General features: G+C 43.9%; 1 protein-coding gene across 3 annotated transcripts in view; it reads left to right on the top strand.

The window, feature by feature from the left end:
• The window catches only part of RIPOR2 (RHO family interacting cell polarization regulator 2), a 163,758-nt gene that overhangs the window by 119,936 nt on the left and 24,480 nt on the right, over positions 1-19,342 (top strand). For all 3 annotated transcript variants that reach the window (XM_040432881.1, XM_040432880.1, XM_040432882.1), the window contains exons 16-17: positions 11,668-11,803; positions 16,339-16,500. In XM_040432881.1, the coding sequence (XP_040288815.1) occupies positions 11,668-11,803; positions 16,339-16,500 (298 nt within the window). The remainder of the gene's footprint in view (positions 1-11,667; positions 11,804-16,338; positions 16,501-19,342) is intronic.

Genomic DNA, 19,342 nt, shown 5'->3' with positions numbered 1-19,342 from the left:
ATGGGTATGTCACAGTTTACCTTTGCATCCTTTTTTCACTTTTCAACATATATGTTTCCCAATTATCCTGGATCCAACGGGATAGTTACCTATTTTGGCTGCTGTCCCAGGAAGGATACTTCATGTCCAGATTTCAGCGGTATCTGTGTCCACAATACACAGATACAGTTGAATACAATGGTGTAGCAGGGAGCCGTCAACTACCTGCCCCACCATTCACCCTGTGACCACTGCCGCAGGCAGCCTATGCACCTGCTGTGATGAGCTGTGGAGTCCCACCTTGAGCTGTGAATGATGTCCTTCGTTAGTTATGGGAAAGGGGCTAGGTGAATATTATTTTTAATAAAACCATAGGGGTATCACTACTGTGTGGGGGTATCAATAGGGGTACGATTTATGTATTGGGGACTTTCAGGAGACATCACTATTGCGAGGGGGCATTCTTATTGTGTGGGGGCACTAAGAGGGTATAATTACTCAAAGGAGGCCTCATCACTGTATGAAGACACATACTGTGTGCCACTCAAAGAGGGTACTATGTGTGAGGCACTATTACTGTGTGTAACACAAAGGAGGACAATGTTACTAAGTAGAGGCACAAAGGAGACTAATTGGGATTGGACATATGTATACAGACGGTGGAGTTAAAGACATGGCTTAACATATAAAAATTGGCAGGGCATTCCTCTTTGCTTTCTTTGAACGTTGAGAAGTATGACCTTATCCTCCAAGTAGCCAATAAATGTTGCGCCAAAGAGACTATAAAAGTAGGAATTGCCCTACACCCTTCATACTATACACTATTATGGGCTCTGCCTTTTTTCAGACCACTTCCCTCCACCTGTTTTTACTTTAGGGTATGTCAGCACGGTTCAAATGGTGCAGATTTTGTTGCGGAATCCATAGTGTAAAATACCGTACAACCCCTGAGCAATGTGAAGAGGACCTGGTGGAGGGGGTTGGTAAATATTTTCACCATGTCTCTCTGACATGAACAAAAATGTATAAATACCACGGCACTCGCAAAATGTATTGCAGTTAGAAATTTATTTTATTTAATCCATCCAAATAAATAGCGTGGACGCAATGCATTTTGCGAGTGCCGTGGTATTCATACATATTTTATTTTGAACCCTTCTACCACTGAGCACCACTCTGCTCTCCTGGAGTGCCAACCATTGCTCCAACTACTGTCTGACATGAACAGCCCATATATAAAGGCATAAAATCCATAACAAACCCTTGCTTGCAACCGGAATGCCCGTCGGCCCTATTAACTATAATGGGGTGCGGCAGAGATCCGGCCATAATCTGGCATATATGCAGAGAATTGGCCGGACAGAAGCCGCTGCATGCTGTGGTTTATGCCGTTTTTCTGCCATTCTCTGCCGGAACTGGCGGCCAGATCTCAGTGCCACGGATGTGAAAGTAGCCTAATACTTAAAGGGTAGGTGCATCTTTGCATTCTTTTTAGGCCTGTTTAAACTTGACGGTTATCTTCACAGAGACTTTTGAACCCCAAAAATTCAGACCCTTATGAAATAGTATGTTATGAGTCTGTATTAACCCCTTAAGGACCGGGCTCATTTTCACCTTAAGGACCAGGCCATTTTTTGCAAATCTGACCAGTGTCACTTTAAGTGCTCATAACTTTAAAACACTTTGACTTACCCAGGCCGTTCTGAGATTGTTTTTTCGTCACATATTGTACTTCATGACACTGCTAAAATTGGGTCAAAAAAGTTAATTTTTTTGCATAAAAAAATACAATTTTTACCGTAAATTTTGAAAAATTAGCAAATTTCAAATTTTCAGTTTCTCTACCTCTGTAATACATAGTAATACCCCCAAAAATTGTGATGACTTTACATTCCCCATATGTCTACTTCATGCTTGAATTGTTTTGGGAATGATATTTTATTTTTTGGGGATGTTACAAGGCTTAGAAGTTTAGAAGCAAATTTTGAAATTTTCAGAAATCTTCAAAATCCCACTTTTTATGGACCAGTTCAGGTTTGAAGTCATATTGTGAGGCTTAGATAATAGAAACCTCCAAAAAATGACCCCATTCTAGAAACTACACCCCTCAAGGTATTCAAAACTGTTTTTTCAAACTTTGTTAACCCTTTAGGTGTTCCACAAGAGTTAATGGCAGATGGAGAAACAATTTTGAAATTTATATTTTTTGGAAAATTTTCCAATATAATCAATTTTTTCCAGGAGTAAAACAAGGGTTAACTGCCAAACAACACTCAAAATGGGTTGCCCTGATTCTGTAGTTTGCAAAAACACCCCATATGTGGTCGTAAACTACTGTTTGGCCGAACGGTAGCACATAGAAGGAGGGGAACACCATATGGGTTTTGGAAGGCAGATTTGGCAGGACTGGTTTTGTTTATACCATGTCCCATTTGAAGCCCCCTGTTGCACCCCTAGAATAGAAATTTCAAAAAAGTGACTCCATCTAAGAAAGTACACCCCTCAAGGTATTCAAAACTGGGTTTACAAACTTTGTTAACCCTTTAGGTGTTCCACAAGAGTTAATGGCAGATGGAGAAACAATTTTGAAATTTCTATTTTTTGGAAAATTTTCCAATATAATCAATTTTTTCCAGGAGTAAAACAAGGGTTAACTGCCAAACAACACTCAAAATGGGTTGCCCTGATTCTGTAGTTTGCAAAAACACCCCATATGTGGTCGTAAACTACTGTTTGGCCGAACGGTAGCACATAGAAGGAGGGGAACACCATATGGGTTTTGGAAGGCAGATTTGGTAGGACTGGTTTTGTTTATACCATGTCCCATTTGAAGCCCCCTGTTGCACCCCTAGAATAGAAATTTCAAAAAAGTGACTCCATCTAAGAAAGTACACCCCTCAAGGTATTCAAAACTGGGTTTACAAACTTTGTTAACCCTTTAGGTGTTCCACAAGAGTTAATGGCAGATGGAGAAACAATTTTGAAATTTATATTTTTTGGAAAATTTTCCAATATAATCAATTTTTTCCAGGAGTAAAACAAGGGTTAACTGCCAAACAACACTCAAAATGGGTTGCCCTGATTCTGTAGTTTGCAAAAACACCCCATATGTGGTCGTAAACTACTGTTTGGCCGAACGGTAGCACATAGAAGGAGGGGAACACCATATGGGTTTTGGAAGGCAGATTTGGTAGGACTGGTTTTGTTTATACCATGTCCCATTTGAAGCCCCCTGTTGCACCCCTAGAATAGAAATTTCAAAAAAGTGACTCCATCTAAGAAAGTACACCCCTAAAGGTATTCAAAACTGGGTTTACAAACTTTGTTAACCCTTTAGGTGTTCCACAAGAGTTAATGGCAGATGGAGAAACAATTTTGAAATTTATATTTTTTGGAAAATTTTCCAATATAATCAATTTTTTCCAGGAGTAAAACAAGGGTTAACTGCCAAACAACACTCAAAATGGGTTGCCCTGATTCTGTAGTTTTCATAAACACCCCATATGTGGTTGTAAACTACTGTTTGGCCGAACGGTAGCACATAGAAGGAGGGGAACACCATATGGGTTTTGGAAGGCAGATTTGGCAGGACTGGTTTTGTTTATACCATGTCCCATTTGAAGCCCCCTGTTGCACCCCTAGAATAGAAATTTCAAAAAAGTGACTCCATCTAAGAAAGTACACCCCTCAAGGTATTCAAAACTGGGTTTACAAACTTTGTTACCCTTTAGGTGTTCCACAAGAGTTAATGGCAGATGGAGAAACAATTTTGAAATTTATATTTTTTGGAAAATTTTCCAATATAATCAATTTTTTCCAGGAGTAAAACAAGGGTTAACTGCCAAACAACACTCAAAATGGGTTGCCCTGATTCTGTAGTTTGCAAAAACACCCCATATGTGGTCGTAAACTACTATTTGGCTAAACGGCAGGACATAGAAGAAGGGGAACGTCATTTTTGGAAGGCAGATTTTGCTGGACTGGTTTATTGACACCATGTACCCTTTCAAGCCCCCTGATGCACCCCTAGAGTAGAAACTCCATAAAAGTGACCCCATCTAGGAAACTACGGGATAAGGTGGTTGTTGTTTTGGGACTATTTTTGGGGTAAATTTGATTTTTGGTTGCTCTATATTACTCTTTTTTGAGGCAATGTAACAAAAAAATGTAATTCTAAAATTGTTTCTACATTCACTATTTGGTTTTGTGGAACACCTAAAGGGTTAACATAGTTTGTAAAGTAACTTTTGAATACCTTGAGGGGTGTAGTTTCTTAGATGGGGTCACTTTTTTGGAGTTTCTAGTCTAGGCTACATCAGGGGGGGCTTCTAATGGGACATGGTGTCAAAAAAAAAACTGTCCATCAAAATCTGCCTTCCAGAAACCATATGGAGTTCCCTTCGTTCTATGCCCTGCCGTGCGGCTATATAACCATTTACGACCACATATGGGGTGTTTCTGCAAACTACAGAATCGGGGCAATAAATATTTAGTTTTGTTTGGCTGTTAACCCTTGCTTTATTACCGGCAAAATGGATTCAAATTGAAATTTTGCCCAAAAATTGGTGTTTTGGCACAGTTTTTATTTTATATTTTTAACACCGTTCATCCGAGGCGTTTGGTCAAAAGTTATTTTTATAGCGACGACTTTTACGCACGCGACGATGCCCAATATGTATGGCTCTCAGACTTTGGAGACACTAAGCAGGCATCCTAAAACTGCGGCCCTCCAGATATTGTAAAACTACAATTCCCACCATGCCCTGCTGATGGCTGTAGGTTGTCTGGGCATGCTGGGAGTTATAGTTTTACAACATCTGGAGGGCCGCAGTTTGAGGATGCCTGCTCTAAAACTAATATTTTTTGGGGAAAGAAAAATTGTTTCCGTGTCTCCAAAGTCTGAGAGCCATAGTGTTTTATGTTCTCTAGTGGACTGTTGAGGATTATAAAAATTTAGTACTCCATGGAAGTGTGATACTCCCTGTAGCAACCGTCAATGCAGAGGCCCGGATGATCGGGGCAAGTGTCACATTGAGTAGTGGTGTCCTTCCGTATCCCCCTCCTGCGACACACTCTGCACTTTTTTTGGGTTCGTCCCTTCTTTCCAGTATGGGGGACCACACCTGGAAAGTGTTGGCCAGGGACGATCCGGGCGCCTCCAATTCCCGAGGTACTCCGGCCTGCTCTTTCCCGGTCCGAAAAGATCAGGTCTTTGAGGACTGCCTCATAGAACTGGAGGAATGTCCCTGTGCTGACAGCGCTTCGGGATAGTACAAAAGAGTTGTACATGGCAACCTGTACCAAGTAGACCGCAACTTTTTTGTACCATGCCCGGGTTTTGCGCATGGCGTTATATGGCGTGAGGACTTGATCAGAGAGATCAACTCCTCCCATATACCGATTGTAGTCGACGATACAATCGGGCTTGAGGACCGTTGCCGCGGTACCTCGCACAGGGACAGGGGTGGTGCCGTTACCGTGGATTGTGGACAGCATAAGGACATCCCTCTTGTCCTTATACCTGACCAGCAACAGGTTTCCACTGGTAAGGGCACGGGTCTCACCCCTGGGGATAGGTACCTGGAGGGGGTAGGCAGGGAGGCCGCGTTGATTTTTCCGCACGGTCCCACAAGCGAACGTGGATCTGGTGGCAAGGGACCTGAACAAGGGAATGCTGGTATAAAAGTTATCCACGTACAAGTGGTAACCATTATCCAGCAGTGGGTACATAAGGTCCCACACGAGTTTCCCGCTAACACCCAGAGTGGGGGGACATTCTGGGGGTTGAATACGGGAATCTCGACCCTCGTACACACGAAATTTGTAAGTGTACCCTGAGGCACTCTCACAAATTTTGTATAGCTTCACGCCATACCTCGCCCGCTTTGTGGGAATGTATTGGCGGAAACTGAGTCTCCCCTTGAACGCAACGAGAGACTCATCAACCGCGACCTCCCTTCCAGGTACGTAGGCCTCCATGAATTTGGCCCCAAAGTGATCGATGACCGGCCGTATCTTATACAGCCGGTCATAGGCAGGATCACCTCGGGGTGGACATGCTGCATTATCGGAATAATGCAGACATTTCCGGATGGCCTCAAACCGTGTACGTGTCATGACCATACTGTACAGTGGGGTCTGGTATAGGACGTCCCCACTCCAGTATTGCCTGACACTGGGTTTTTGGACTAGACCCATATGCAGCACGAGGCCCCAAAATGTCCTCATCTCGGCTGCACTGACCGGCGTCCAGCCACCGGGTCTAGCCAAAACTGAGCCTGGGTTTTGAGCGACGAACTGTTGGGCGTACAGATTCGTCTGCTCCACCATCAAATTCACCAGTGGGTTACTGAAAAAAAAACTAAAATAGTCTATTTCAGTAAACCCCACTGTGGGAATCTGGATTCCAGGATTGCCAGCAAAATCCGGAATCTCAGGCTCAAAGTCCACTGGGGGACACCAGCTAAGTTCATCGGCAGGGGGCTCCGGTGGACTTATTTGGTGGGCCGGGAAACCAGTACGAACCCCAGGGCGGCTCGTACTAGTGTGGGCCACAGGATCCCTAGCATGTGGGGCCCCTGGCTCCGCCTGGTGGCGTCTCCGCCGCCTTGGTGGCTCATCGTCATCCGATGATGATGAGGAGGATGCGGATGACAAAAGGAATGTGGGGTCATCCTCATCCTCACTGGGGCTCTCAGAGTCGGAGGCAATCTGGGCGTATGCCTCCTCGGCCGAGAACATCCGGCGGGCCATGGGTGTGTGTGCGTGTAGGTGTGCGTGTGTGGAAACCTTTATTCTATGTGCGTGTGTGTGGGGGCAACGGGTGTTCACGTACTAAAAAAGGCAAAAAAAAAAGGGCAAGTGTTAGGAAAAAAAAAAGTTAAAACTTGCTGATCAGTGGTACAACGCTGATCAGCGGTCGGTGGGGTGGTGGGGCGGGCGATGCGCTAACACTGGACGGACGCAAAAAAGTGCCGGCCAGTCAGCGCACGCAAAAAAAAAAAAAAGTGGTGGTGAGGAAGGGGGGAGGCTGGTGTGGGGTGGGGGAGGGGGGCTGGTGGGGGGTGGGGGGGGGTGGTGGGGGGGTGGGGGGGGACAAGTGGCAGGGGGGGTCTGGGTTAGGGTTAGATGGATAGATGGAAGTTTGGAATAAAATTTTTTTTTTTTTTTTTTTTTCCTAACTAACTTTTCCCTTCTTTCCCTGCCTAACGGTGCCTCTCCCTCACTGACCCTAACCTACCTGGGTGGCGATGGGTGCAGGAGGGTGATGGATGGCGATTAGGGGGACACAGGAGCTCGTTCTGGACGGTGCTGCACGGTCAGGGTGCTGGACAGGAAGAGGAGGGGAGAGAGGAGCGCAGGAAGTTTGAATCTCGCGCCTCTCTCCCCTGCACCAATCAGCACCCTGGACAGCGGCGTTCAGCACCAGGGCCAGCACCGCCTCTCCAAATCCTCGGACTGCGATAGGTGGTGTAAAATTACGCCACCGATCGCAGTCTTTTTCCGGTTCATCGGGTCACAGGACACCCGAATGGACCGGAAACGCAGAAAACCGCAGGTCTGAATTGACCTGCGGTTTTCTGCGATCGCCGATACGGGGGGGTCAAATGACCCCCCCCTGCGTTGTTACGGGATGCCGGCTGAATGATTTCAGCCGGCGTCCCGTTCCGATTAACCCCTGCGGCGCCGGAATTCCGAATTTAAGTCAGGACGTACCTGTACGCCCTTGGTCCTTAAGGACTCGGGAAATAGGGCGTACCGGTACGCCCTGCGTCCTTAAGGGGTTAAGGAATCACTTAAAAAAATATTATTTTAAATATTTCATAGTTTACCTTATTTCTCTGCCATTTGAAATTAATGGAATCCCTCAGATAGAATTTGTATTATTAGCCCCTGAATTTATTTGGGGGATCATATAGGCATTCGTATGACATTGCCGCTATCTGTGTATTAAGTTTGGACCGAAGGTAAAGGCATGTGACTGTTGGAGTTAAAGGTGCCCATACATGTGGCAAAGTTGGTCACAAACCCATTCATTTTGGCGAGACATCTTATGATGTAATGGAAAGAAGAATCTTTAATTTCCGTGCTTGATCTTTTTGTTCTCAAAGGAGATAAGCCGTCGTCAGAGGTGTCTGGCAGCTGCTTATCTAGGCAAGAAAGAGTGCATCTGTATGGGGGAGTCAGGAAGAATAGCTGTTGGAGTGTGGGTACCTGGAGTTTAGATTTGAGACTGACGGACATGGAGTGGTGGCTCTGACAAGTAAAACGCAGAACAATTCCATGGTACTTGTAAACTGTATTATTTGGGTGAGGCCAGATAAAGATCAGGCTGAAAACCTGACGTTAAGAGCTCTTGTAAGCAGATATCTGTTTCAGGGACCTTTAAAGCAGACCATACACAAAAGATAAATGATAGCATGTCCACCACATTTCAGCTGGATTAGCGAACAGTCTAATGTATGTGATGGCAGGTTCACTCAGTGGCTCACCCCTGTTTGTTTATGGACCTAGCAGCACTGTTATAGGTGTACCCACTGGCAATTTAGAGAACAAGAGAAAAAACAACAAAATGACAAACTATCATCTAGGAATATGTGAAAAAATATGATCAATTGGTATTACTCAATATTTTAATAAAAATGTATTTCATGATAACATATATTAAAATATATAAACATAACCCCCCTCCCCAAAATGGTTAAAAAGTCCAAATAGAATGAATTGATACCAGGATAAACAGTTATTATATATCTCCATATAGTACTTTCCTCAGTCTAAGGCTACTATCACACCGGCGTTTTGGCTTTTCATTTGCGAGATCCGTTCAGGGCTCTCACTAGCGGTTCAAAACGGATCAGTTTGGCCCTCAATGCATTCTGAATGGAAAAGGATCCGCTCAGAATGCATCAGTTTGCCTCCGATCAGTCTCCATTCCGCTTTTGGAGGCGGACACCAAAACGGATCCGTCCTGACACACAATGTAACTCGATGGGGACGGATCCGTTTTCTATGACACAATCTGGCACAATAGAAAACGGCTGTGTTAAAGATAATACAAACAGATCCGTTCTGAGCGGATGCAGACGTTTGTATTATCTGAACAGAAGCGTTTGTGCAGATCCATGACGGATCCGCACCAAAGGCGAGTGTGAAAGTAGCCAGTCTATTTGTAAACTGATTGTGGATTATTAATGGTTAGTAATAATGAATTGCCCGGGTCTTTGGTAGTATTAGGATACTATTAGTGTAATAAATAACTGTGTCCAATAATAATGAGCTCCTGAAGTAATACTCCGCCGTCTCTCTCTGCTGGGAGGGAACGCTGGCTCTTACTGTGCTCCCGGCGTCCCACGTGCAAGGTACTTTCCAGCTTCTGTGCGTAGACTATTGGATTAGTTCTCTCATTCACTCAGCTCCTGCCTTCGTTGGCCTGATGCGCCATGTAATCTGTGCTTGTGATTCCAATACACTGCTTCAACCATATAATAAATAATATAATAAAAGAAAAAATATTTTTTTAACCTGTGCTGTTACCAAAAAGTCATTGATATATATTTATTATTGAGTCAGTTAAAACAGAACATTTCAGGACCGTACCAAACCCTTCATCAGGTTCACAACATGGTCAGAATGTTCGGCTGCAGCCCAGGGAAAATCTGATTAAAGGGGTTGGCTTGTATTTATATAGTGATGGCCTATGCCCTATGATCATTGTCAGGGATCCCACATCCCGCACCCTTGTCAGGCAGCTGTTCGGGAGTAGCTCAAGCGATAATAATAATACTGTACAACTCTGTCCATTGTGTAGTGGACGTAGCTGCTACTGCAGCACTGCTCCCATTCAAGTGAGTGGGAGCATCATTGCACTAACCAGCTCAATCCACTACGCAATGGAAGGAGACGTGTAGCTACTCGTGAACAGCTGTTTGTAAGGGATGTGGACCCCTCAGACATCGAATGCCTATCTGTAACAGGCAGTGACTAAGGAACAACTAATCGGTTTAACTTTGGGCTAGCCCTAAGGGCGTTATCCTGACGATCATTTGGTTTTCACCCTTTAACCCTTATACAGGGATCTGGTCTTCACTGCAGGGAACTCACCAAGCCTCTACCCCTTGAATGCTCCCAGTGTAGTTGGCAGTTGACCCATGGGAGCCAGAGACACAGGTATGAAGCACCAAGGAGTTAGGCAATACTCGTAGGCGGTAAACAGGCAGAGGTCAGGGCATGCGGAGTTAATTAAATTCTATGAAACAAATCTGTCAGGGCAGGCAGCAGTGGGTCAGTACGGTAGACAGGCTAAGGTCAGGGCAGGCAGTGGAGTAGGTAATAGGCCCACCTTCACTGGTAAAACTAAGAACTTAAGTGAGGAGTGAAACGGTAGCCCATCTTTTATAGCAGAAGCAGATTACAGGGGTATTCCCATCTTAAAGATCACTGTTAAATCTGTTAATGATTTAACAGTGATCATTTTTCTAAATATATTTAATTAACTAATTCCCACCCCTTAGAAGAAAATAAACATATACTTACCTGACTGTTGTCTTCCGTCTCCCCTGGTTACGGCCACTGCCCGCGGTGGCCGCGCTTGCGCAGACGACTTCTTTTCTCCTCCCGGCCAGCCGCGTGCAGTCCCGAAAGCGCACGCCGAGGCCGCGCATGCGCTATGGTGATTTCTTCCTGGCCAGTATAGTATACTTGCCAGGAAGAAGTCACCAGGGCGCATGCGCGGCGGCGTGCGCGTTCAGTCCAGCGCCCGGCCGGCCGAAACCAGGAAGTGGACAGCGCGCCGGGAGCAGGTAAGTATGAAACTGCGTGATGAGAATACCCCTTTAACAATTAGAAGTAGCTGTGCAACTGCACATAGAGCTAAGATGAATAAATGAATATTTTCCTAGTAGAAATAGCAGGGCACTGATGGACACAAGCCGCCGATGTAACACTATCCTAGGTGTAGGTCATCAGTATCAAAACACTGGACAACTCCTTTAAGCAAATAATAATGTAATACTTTCCTTCACATCTACTATAGGTGAGTACACCGGCACAAGTTACTTTCATACACATTGCACACTATGTTGTTGAGTATGTTGGATTTCATCCTGATCCTTTGTTTCCCAGGGAGATATGAGCTGCCAGAGGGGTCTGACAAATGAATATGCCTCCCTCTGTTGAATTAACCATGCATGTTTATGAGGTAGTAAGGGGGAATCTCTGTCACCTCATTTTAATGTCAAAGCCCCATTCACTTCTATGAAGACAGAGCTGCATGAAAACCGACCTCATGTACACAGACCCATTGAAATGAATGGGTCAGGATTCAGTCCGGATGCTATGCGTTTGCTTCACACATCGCACCCAGACGGAAATCTCCCTGAAAGAGGTCTTAAAGGTGCAGTATTCGGGTTATAGCAGAGTTGGGGAGGAACATGACAAGCTTTACTACCTGGTTCTGGGTTTTTATAATGGAGGACTTCAAGCGGCATCAGGAAGAAAAATCAGACCCTCTTCACCTGTACAACCTCAAGAGGGGGGATACAGGAACAGTTTTTTATGTCATCACCCCTCTTTACAATCAGGGAGGATATGTGCTTCCCACTAACCGGAAAATTAATGTGTTTTATACATTAAATGCATTTAAATTGCTTAAAATAATATTTAACAATCTTTTTATGTTTATTATAGCAAATTATTACTTCGAGTCAAGTGCTGTTTGTCTTGAGAGATCTGAAGAAGAAACTTACTAGACAAAGTCAAGTGATCAAGCAATTGGCAGAGATCAGCAAAGACAACATAGGGAACACAAATTCAGTTGTAGAAGGTGAGTAAAGATTTGCTGTCACGTCCAGCCGCTAACAATCCATCTCTAGGGACAATTCAAGCCTGCCTGCTGTAAGATAGGAACGACTGTGATAAGTGTATGTGGGCAGCCTACAGCAGATGTAGAAGAAAACTTTCTGTGGGGTAGGACATCTCTAAGGCTGGGTTCACACAAGCGGATGCCGTGCGTGGCATCCGCTCCGTGAAAGAGTGCCAAGACCCGATGCAGACTGCAGAGGCACGGAGCATTAACATGACTGATAATGTTGTCACTGTGATTTCGTAGTAAAGAGATCACAGAGAGGCACGGAGCATTATCAGTCATGTTAATGCTCCGTGCCTCTGCAGTCTGCATCGGGTCTTGGCACTCTTTCACGGAGCGGATGTCACGCACGGCATCCGCTCGTGTGAACCCAGCCTAAGTGTATGTTCACATGGATACATTTCACATAGATTTCAGGACAGACATATCCCTTTCTAAAGCGAAACGTGCGTAGCCACCGACAGATCAGCACTATTGAATAGGCCTAATCCGCAGTCTGGTCCACGGCATGATAAACTACAGCAGAAATCCGAGGGTCAGCTTTGGATTTCAGCCATGGATTCGGCAGCAATACACAATGTGTATTTTAAACCATGTGAGCATATCCAAATATTGATTGAGCTTGTTGAGACCTCACACAGCTCAGTGCTGGATGATGAGATCATCTCTGAAAAAATGCTACCCCGGCAGCCCGGGGAGGGCGAAGCAAAGTGCTCACCTTAGCCACTGCCCTTTTGAGCTTTGACCTATATTTACTGTATGTATTACACAGATAATAGTTTTTTTTGTTTTTTGTTTTTTTAATGAATGCCTATGGCAGGAAAAAAATGTACATATGATTCAAAAAGTTGCACTAGACTTTAGGTTACAATCTTCATTCCTTCATTCATTTTTGGACCCCATGATATGCAGTTTGCTGCCTTCACTAGCTCTGGTGCATCACACTGCTCCATTCCTACACCGCTTCCTCCTTCTAAAGCCCATGAAGGATCTGTTCTCCCCTATTCTTACAAATCTCCCTCCCACGGCAGATTCTGCCCTGAGTTCTCTGAACTCTGTCTGCAATAATGTGCGATATCTTTCCCTGCAGATACCATCCCCTTCAACTTCCCCCTGTATCTTTAGCAGAAGGTAGGGGAAGGGCAGATGACCTTAGCCCTGAGTGGACAGCAACTAGGAGCAGTGGGCTGTCAGAGCTATGTCAGCAGCGGCACTGCCAGCTACATACAGGAGTAGCACAGCTTCTATAGCAGCAAAATGGTACATTTAATAAAAATAGTGCTTAAACTATGCTTTAATTATTTATTTATTTTTACTAAGATCACTATATTTTCTAATCTTGTACCCGCTTAACATTCCCTATTTGTACATGTTTTTGCAAGTTTTGTGCACGTTAAACCGTTTCTTGTGGTCACATGTAAATGTAAAAAAATGGCGCACTATCATAATGTAAAATAGTCTATTCAATGTCAGACTGGTATTTACATCGGTAATTCTTCTGATCATAGCCTGGGGCTGTTTTTTAGGTTGTATCATAGGACATGCACACTGCACTTCACGTGGACGCTAGCTGCAGATTTCATTAACAAAGATGCTTTTGTTCATATAATCCCGCCTAACACTGCATAGTTTCTTAGCAAATATTCCGTCATGCAAGATGATTCAGATGTGTTCTGAGCAAGGATTTGTAGGCACAGGACCATGAGGTGAAGACATAACATAGTAACATAACATAGTAACATAGTTTGTAAGGCTGAATAAAGACTTGAATCTATCCAGTTCAGCTTATTATCCTGCAAAGTTGATCCAGCGGAAGGCAAAAAAAACTTCTAGAAGCTAATTTTCCTAATTTTAGGTGAAAATATTCCTTCCCAACTCCAATCAGGCCATCAGAATAACTTCCTGGAACGACAACCCTTCTCCAGAATTCTAGTAACTACATGTATAACATGTAATATTATTACACTACAGAAATACATCCAGGTCCCTCTTGAACTCTTTTAGTGAGTTCACCATCACCACCTCCTCTGGCAGAGAATTCCACCATAGTCTCACTGCTCTTACAGTAAAAAATCCTATTCTATGTTAGCTTAGAAACCTTCTTTCCTGTAGACCTAGAGGATATGCCCATCGCAGGCACAGTCTTGGGTATAAATTGATTATACGACATCTCTTTTTATTAACATTTGATATATTAACACCTCCGCCGTGTGCAACTAAAGTCAGAAAGAATATCATCTAAATGTATAAATTGCAGATTTTACTGAATCTTTTCCCATATAACTATATGCAAATCTACTCAAATCCAACTGCTCTACAGACTACACTGTATTTTGTGCCCAAGCCACCAATCTATTCATACCCATCTGTAGTGTAGCGTGTATATTGTCCTCTTTTGTGTTAATTACTTTACACAATTTTGGTTTGTCAGCAAAAATTGATATTTTATAGTGCAACCCCTACCAGATCATTAATAAATATATTGAAGAGAATAGGGCCCAATACTGACCCCTGTGGTACCCACTGGTTACACTGACCCAATCTGAGTGTGTACCGTTAATACCCACCCTCTGTTTTCTATCACTGAGCCAGTTACTTACCGACATACAGACGTTTTCTCCCAGTCCAAGCATTCTCATTTTATATACTAACCTTTTATGTGGCACTGCATCAAATGCTTGGGGGAAATCAAGATATATGACATTAAATGACTCCCCCTTGCCCTCATTGAAACTGATTAAATTAGTTTGACAGGACCCATGCTGATACTGCGTTATACACTTATTTTCATTTGGATACTCCAGGATAGTTTCTCTTAGAAAACCTTCAGTTTACCCACAACAACCGGCCCATCATTTCCAAGCTCTGTTTTGATCCCTTTTTGAATATTGGCACCACCTTTTCTAAGCGCCAATCCTGTGAAACACTCCCGTTCATTATAAAGTCCTTAAATATCAAAAATAAGGGTCTATATTACATTACTTAATTATCTTAGAATCCTGGGGTGTATGTCATCTGGACTAGAGAATTTTAATCTTTTTAAGACGCTGCTGCACTTCTTCCTGGGTCATATAGGCTTTATTTAATGGGGAGTATATTTGGACACTCTGCATTTCATCCAACATTTCATTTTCCTTGAATGTAGTAGAGAAAAAATATATTTAATAATTTTGCTTTCTCCTCATCGCCCTCTACAACTCCTCCCTCATGACTCTTTAAGGGGATTCTGTCCCCAGTGTTCTGCTGCCCTCACTTTTAAATCCAAATATCTCCATCGCATGCCAATGAGTCATCATATTAATGAGCTCACGGTTCTCCATGTCTACTTGCCTCTGATTGCCAGTTTTTTTTCCAGATGAATCAGCAGCAGGTGGGGCGGAAAAGCCAGGAGCTCATGAATACAGTGACTCAATGGAGCTGTTCAATACACAATTTTGGCAAAACTGCTGGGTCAGTTAAAGAAAGTGACCCAGTGTTTTGCTTAGGAGAAGCAAATGTTGCCCTTAGTTAGGACAGATTCCCTTTAAAGGGTCAACACTTTCATTTATATAATTGGAGAACATTTTATGGTTAGTTTTACTCTCTTTGGTAATGAGCCTCTCAGTCTCCAGCTTGGCTGCCATTATCTTTCTTTTACATAATTTTTCTATTTTTTCCTTATACTTTTTTAGTGCTCCTCTTCCTGGTTTAGTTATTTAAATGGTTTCTTTTTGTCGACCCTTTTACATTTTCATTTATCCACACAGTTTTTTTTTCTGTTCCTAATCCTTTTATTCCCATAAGGTATGTACAATGAAAATTTAGGATGCTTTAAAAAATATTACATTTAATGTCTATACTCTTATTTTTGAGGTCATTGTCCCTGTTAATGAGATTAAGGGCCTCTCTAACTTGATCAAATTTCTCCTTCCTGAAGTTTTGCTTTTTGTGCCTCCCCAACAAAACACCCTAAGGCCTCATGCACACGACCGTTCGTTTTTTGCGGTCCGCAAAACACAGAAAGCCGCTCGTGTGCATTTCGCAATTTGTGGAACGGAACAGGCGGCCCATTGTAGAAATGCCTATTCTTGTCCGCAAAACGGACATATTATATTTTTTTTGCGGGGCTACGTAACGGAGCGACGGATGCGGACAGCATACGGAGTGCTGTCCGCATCTTTTGCGGCCCCATTGAAGTGAATGGGTCCGCGGCTCGGATGCAGACCAGAACAACGGTCGTGTGCATGAGGCCTAAATATGTTGACTAGTTTGCAATCAATAAGGTACAAAGCAGTAATGTATTGTGTAGAGGACATCTTGTGTCCTAGGGGCAGCAGGAACTTTCAATTTCCCTCACTTTTTGGTAAAAAGTGACACTGATTTGCAGCACCGTGGTCAGCAGGTAATTGATTAGGTGTCTACTGTCTTTTTCTAATGATGTATCTACCAAGCAAGTCAGAAATATAGAGCCTTGCAATAAATATTCAAAAGTAACTTAGTATTTTGTGCCTTAGTTATCTCTGGATTTCACGACATGCCGTCACTTCTATCCTTCTGGACCAAATGCACCACACATGCTCAAATGTACCACATAAATGGCGACAAAATGGTAAAACAGCTGCATGAAATATTTAGCCAGATGGTGAATTCTGAAAGTCCAGGACTTGCTGATACAGGTATGACAGTATTCATGGTGAAACTGTTTGTAAATCTGTGCATTAATACTTCCACAGTCTGTCCTTGTAGTCAGTGATCATAATCGAAGAGAGCGAAGGGTATAGAACAAAGATCGGTTGGGATGATTTGTTGATCATTTTTTAACTGGTCATAGCTTTATAATGGATCCGTCAGGTTACTGTGTTATTTTGCTAGATAGTAAAGAACATCATGCTTCACTATATAGACCAGGGGTACTCGAGTACTTTTTGTAAAGGTCCACATACCGGAGTCTGCTGTAGGATGAAGGTCTGAGCTAAAATATATAAGGAGGGACAACACCATTGGCGTGTAGCGCTGCATTATTTATTTATTTTTTTACAATAATCCACACCTCCAAACCCACCTAATCTCCTTTCTGCCGACCAAACAGTAAGAATGTCCTTTCAGTTGATAATTATGCCCCTTTAATGCCCCTCAGACAGTATGATATCCCTTTAGTACTCCACAGAGTATGATACCCCTAAGTGCACTCTCACAGCAGGGTGATCCCTTGGTGCCCCCACACATTATGATGCTCCTTAGTGCCCCTGACACATTGCGGTGCCTCCTTAGTTCCTCCCTACAGATTATAAATACCCTAAATGCCCCCTCACAGTAGTAGTGCCCTATCTGTGCCCCTTTACATTTGTAATGCCCTCTTTGTGCCCGCTTCACGGTAATAATCCCCATTGTGCCCACTTCACGGTAATAATCCCCATTGTGCCCCCTTCACAGTAATAATCCCCATTGTGCCCCCTTCACAGTAATAATCCCCATTGTGCCCCCTTCACAGTAATAATCCCCATTGTGCCTCCTTCACAGTAATAATGCCCTCTGTGCCCCCTCCATAGTATAAATCCCCATTGTTCCCCTTCCATAGTAGAAATGCCCAGTGTGCCCCTTCCATAGTAGAAATCCCCATTGTGCCCCCTTAATAGTAGTAATGCCCTCTGTACCAGTAATGCCCATTGTGCCCCCTTCACAGTGATAACGCCCTCTGTGCCCCCTTCATAGTAGTAATGCCCTATGTGCACTTTGCCCCTTTACATTAGCAATGCCCATTGTGCCCCCTCCAGAGTATAAATGCCCATTGTGCCCCCTCCAGAGTAGAAATGCCCATTGTGCCTCCTTCACAGTTGCAATGCCCATTGTGCCCCCTCCAGAGTAGAAATGCCCATTGTGCCCACTCTGTGTTAAAAAAATAAAATAAAAATAATAAAACACAGTAACTACTCACCTTGTCCTGTTCCTGAAGCTCACAGTCCTCTCTCCCCTGCAGACACAGATCGCTCTGCAGCACTGTGTGGAAGCGTAGCTTATGCAGATTTTTGGGCTGCAGGCTCCGCCCACACATGCCGGCAGTGCGGTCTGTGCCTGCAGGCTTAATGGTGGAGCAGGGAGAAGTCTCCCTGCTTCACCATTCTGTGCACCGCTGGCCTGAAGGAGGGGAGGAGCGTGGGGAGCTGAGCAGTGAGTGACAGGACTGCAGCTCCCAGCGCTCCAGCAATGAGCACTTTCATCTGTATTGATGGAAGTGCTCATTGCTTCTGGACTCTGGCACCCGGGGCGGACAGCCCCCCACTTAGCACGCCACTGCAGCGGTCCGGACAGCTGGCAACTGGTCTGCCAGTTGAGTACCCCTGATATAGACCATCAAATTTCAACTGGAACCAGACAGAGAAGAGGATTGACAAGTGTGCTTTGCTCAAGTAAATGTCAACTATCACAAGTTTATACAAGTTTCAAGTACAGAAACCCCTCACTTATATTACACATGCAATGTCCATCCAAAACAACAGTCCCAGTATGGCCAAAGACTATTGTCTTTAAAGGGCATCTGTCAGCAGATTTGTATCTATGAACCTGGTTCACCTGTTACATGTGCACTTGGCAGCTGTAGGCATCTGTGTTGGTCCCATGATCATATGTGCCCACATTGCTGAGAAAAATGATGGTTTAATATATGCAAATGAGCCTCTAGAAGCAACGGGGGTGTTACCGTTACACGTAGAGGCTCCGCTCTCTCCAACTGTCGTGCCCTCTGCGCTTTGATTGACAGGACCAGGCAGTGTAAATGTAATCATGTGGGAGGACTTAGTACATTGTTTTTTTCCTTTTTTTGAGGTTGAGATCAATAGAAAACATTAACTCTAGTATTTTATAGTGTGTCCAAAAAATATCGTATTAAGTTTATAGTCCGGGACGTTATGGATACAGTGTATCATTTTTTATTTATTTTATTAGTATAGCATTGTATACTGGAGAAAAGTTATTTTTATGATTCTTTTTTTTCTATAAAACCACTTCGTTCTATGGTCAGCATTGACAGCAGCATTTCAGGACTTAAACAAGTAGTTAGACGTGGAGTGATAAGATGAGCAAATGCTTCTTCGCGCTCCTTTTCTAAAAAAGAGAGCAAGTATGGAGGGAGATAACACGAAGGGTTAATCTGTAAACCCATACATAGACAGGAGGAAGACCTGTGAGCCTCCTCCTCTCCCCTCTCCCTCCTTGCTGCCTGCTCATTCCGCTTCTCCTCCTCCTCCATCCAGGGTGAAGTGAAGGTTGCATGGACACTATATGCAGCTGTCTCTTCAACTTGCTTTACTTCAGGCTATAGTGCAACTAGAGCAACATTCTTGGTCTTGTTTATGGCTTTAAGGTGAACCTCTCGCCAGCTTTATGGTGTCCTATAGTTTTGGTTTCCTAAGGCCCCTTTCACACGGGCGTCGCAGGTGAGGGCCGGATGCGTTCAGGGTGCATTGTGGCAAACCCACTCGAGTAGGCACGCAATTTCAGTTTTCTCTGCGATTGCATTCC

This window comes from Bufo bufo, chromosome 5, assembly GCF_905171765.1.
Source record: "Bufo bufo chromosome 5, aBufBuf1.1, whole genome shotgun sequence".
NCBI lineage: Eukaryota > Metazoa > Chordata > Amphibia > Anura > Bufonidae > Bufo > Bufo bufo.
This window is presented reverse-complemented; position numbering and strand designations above follow the sequence as displayed.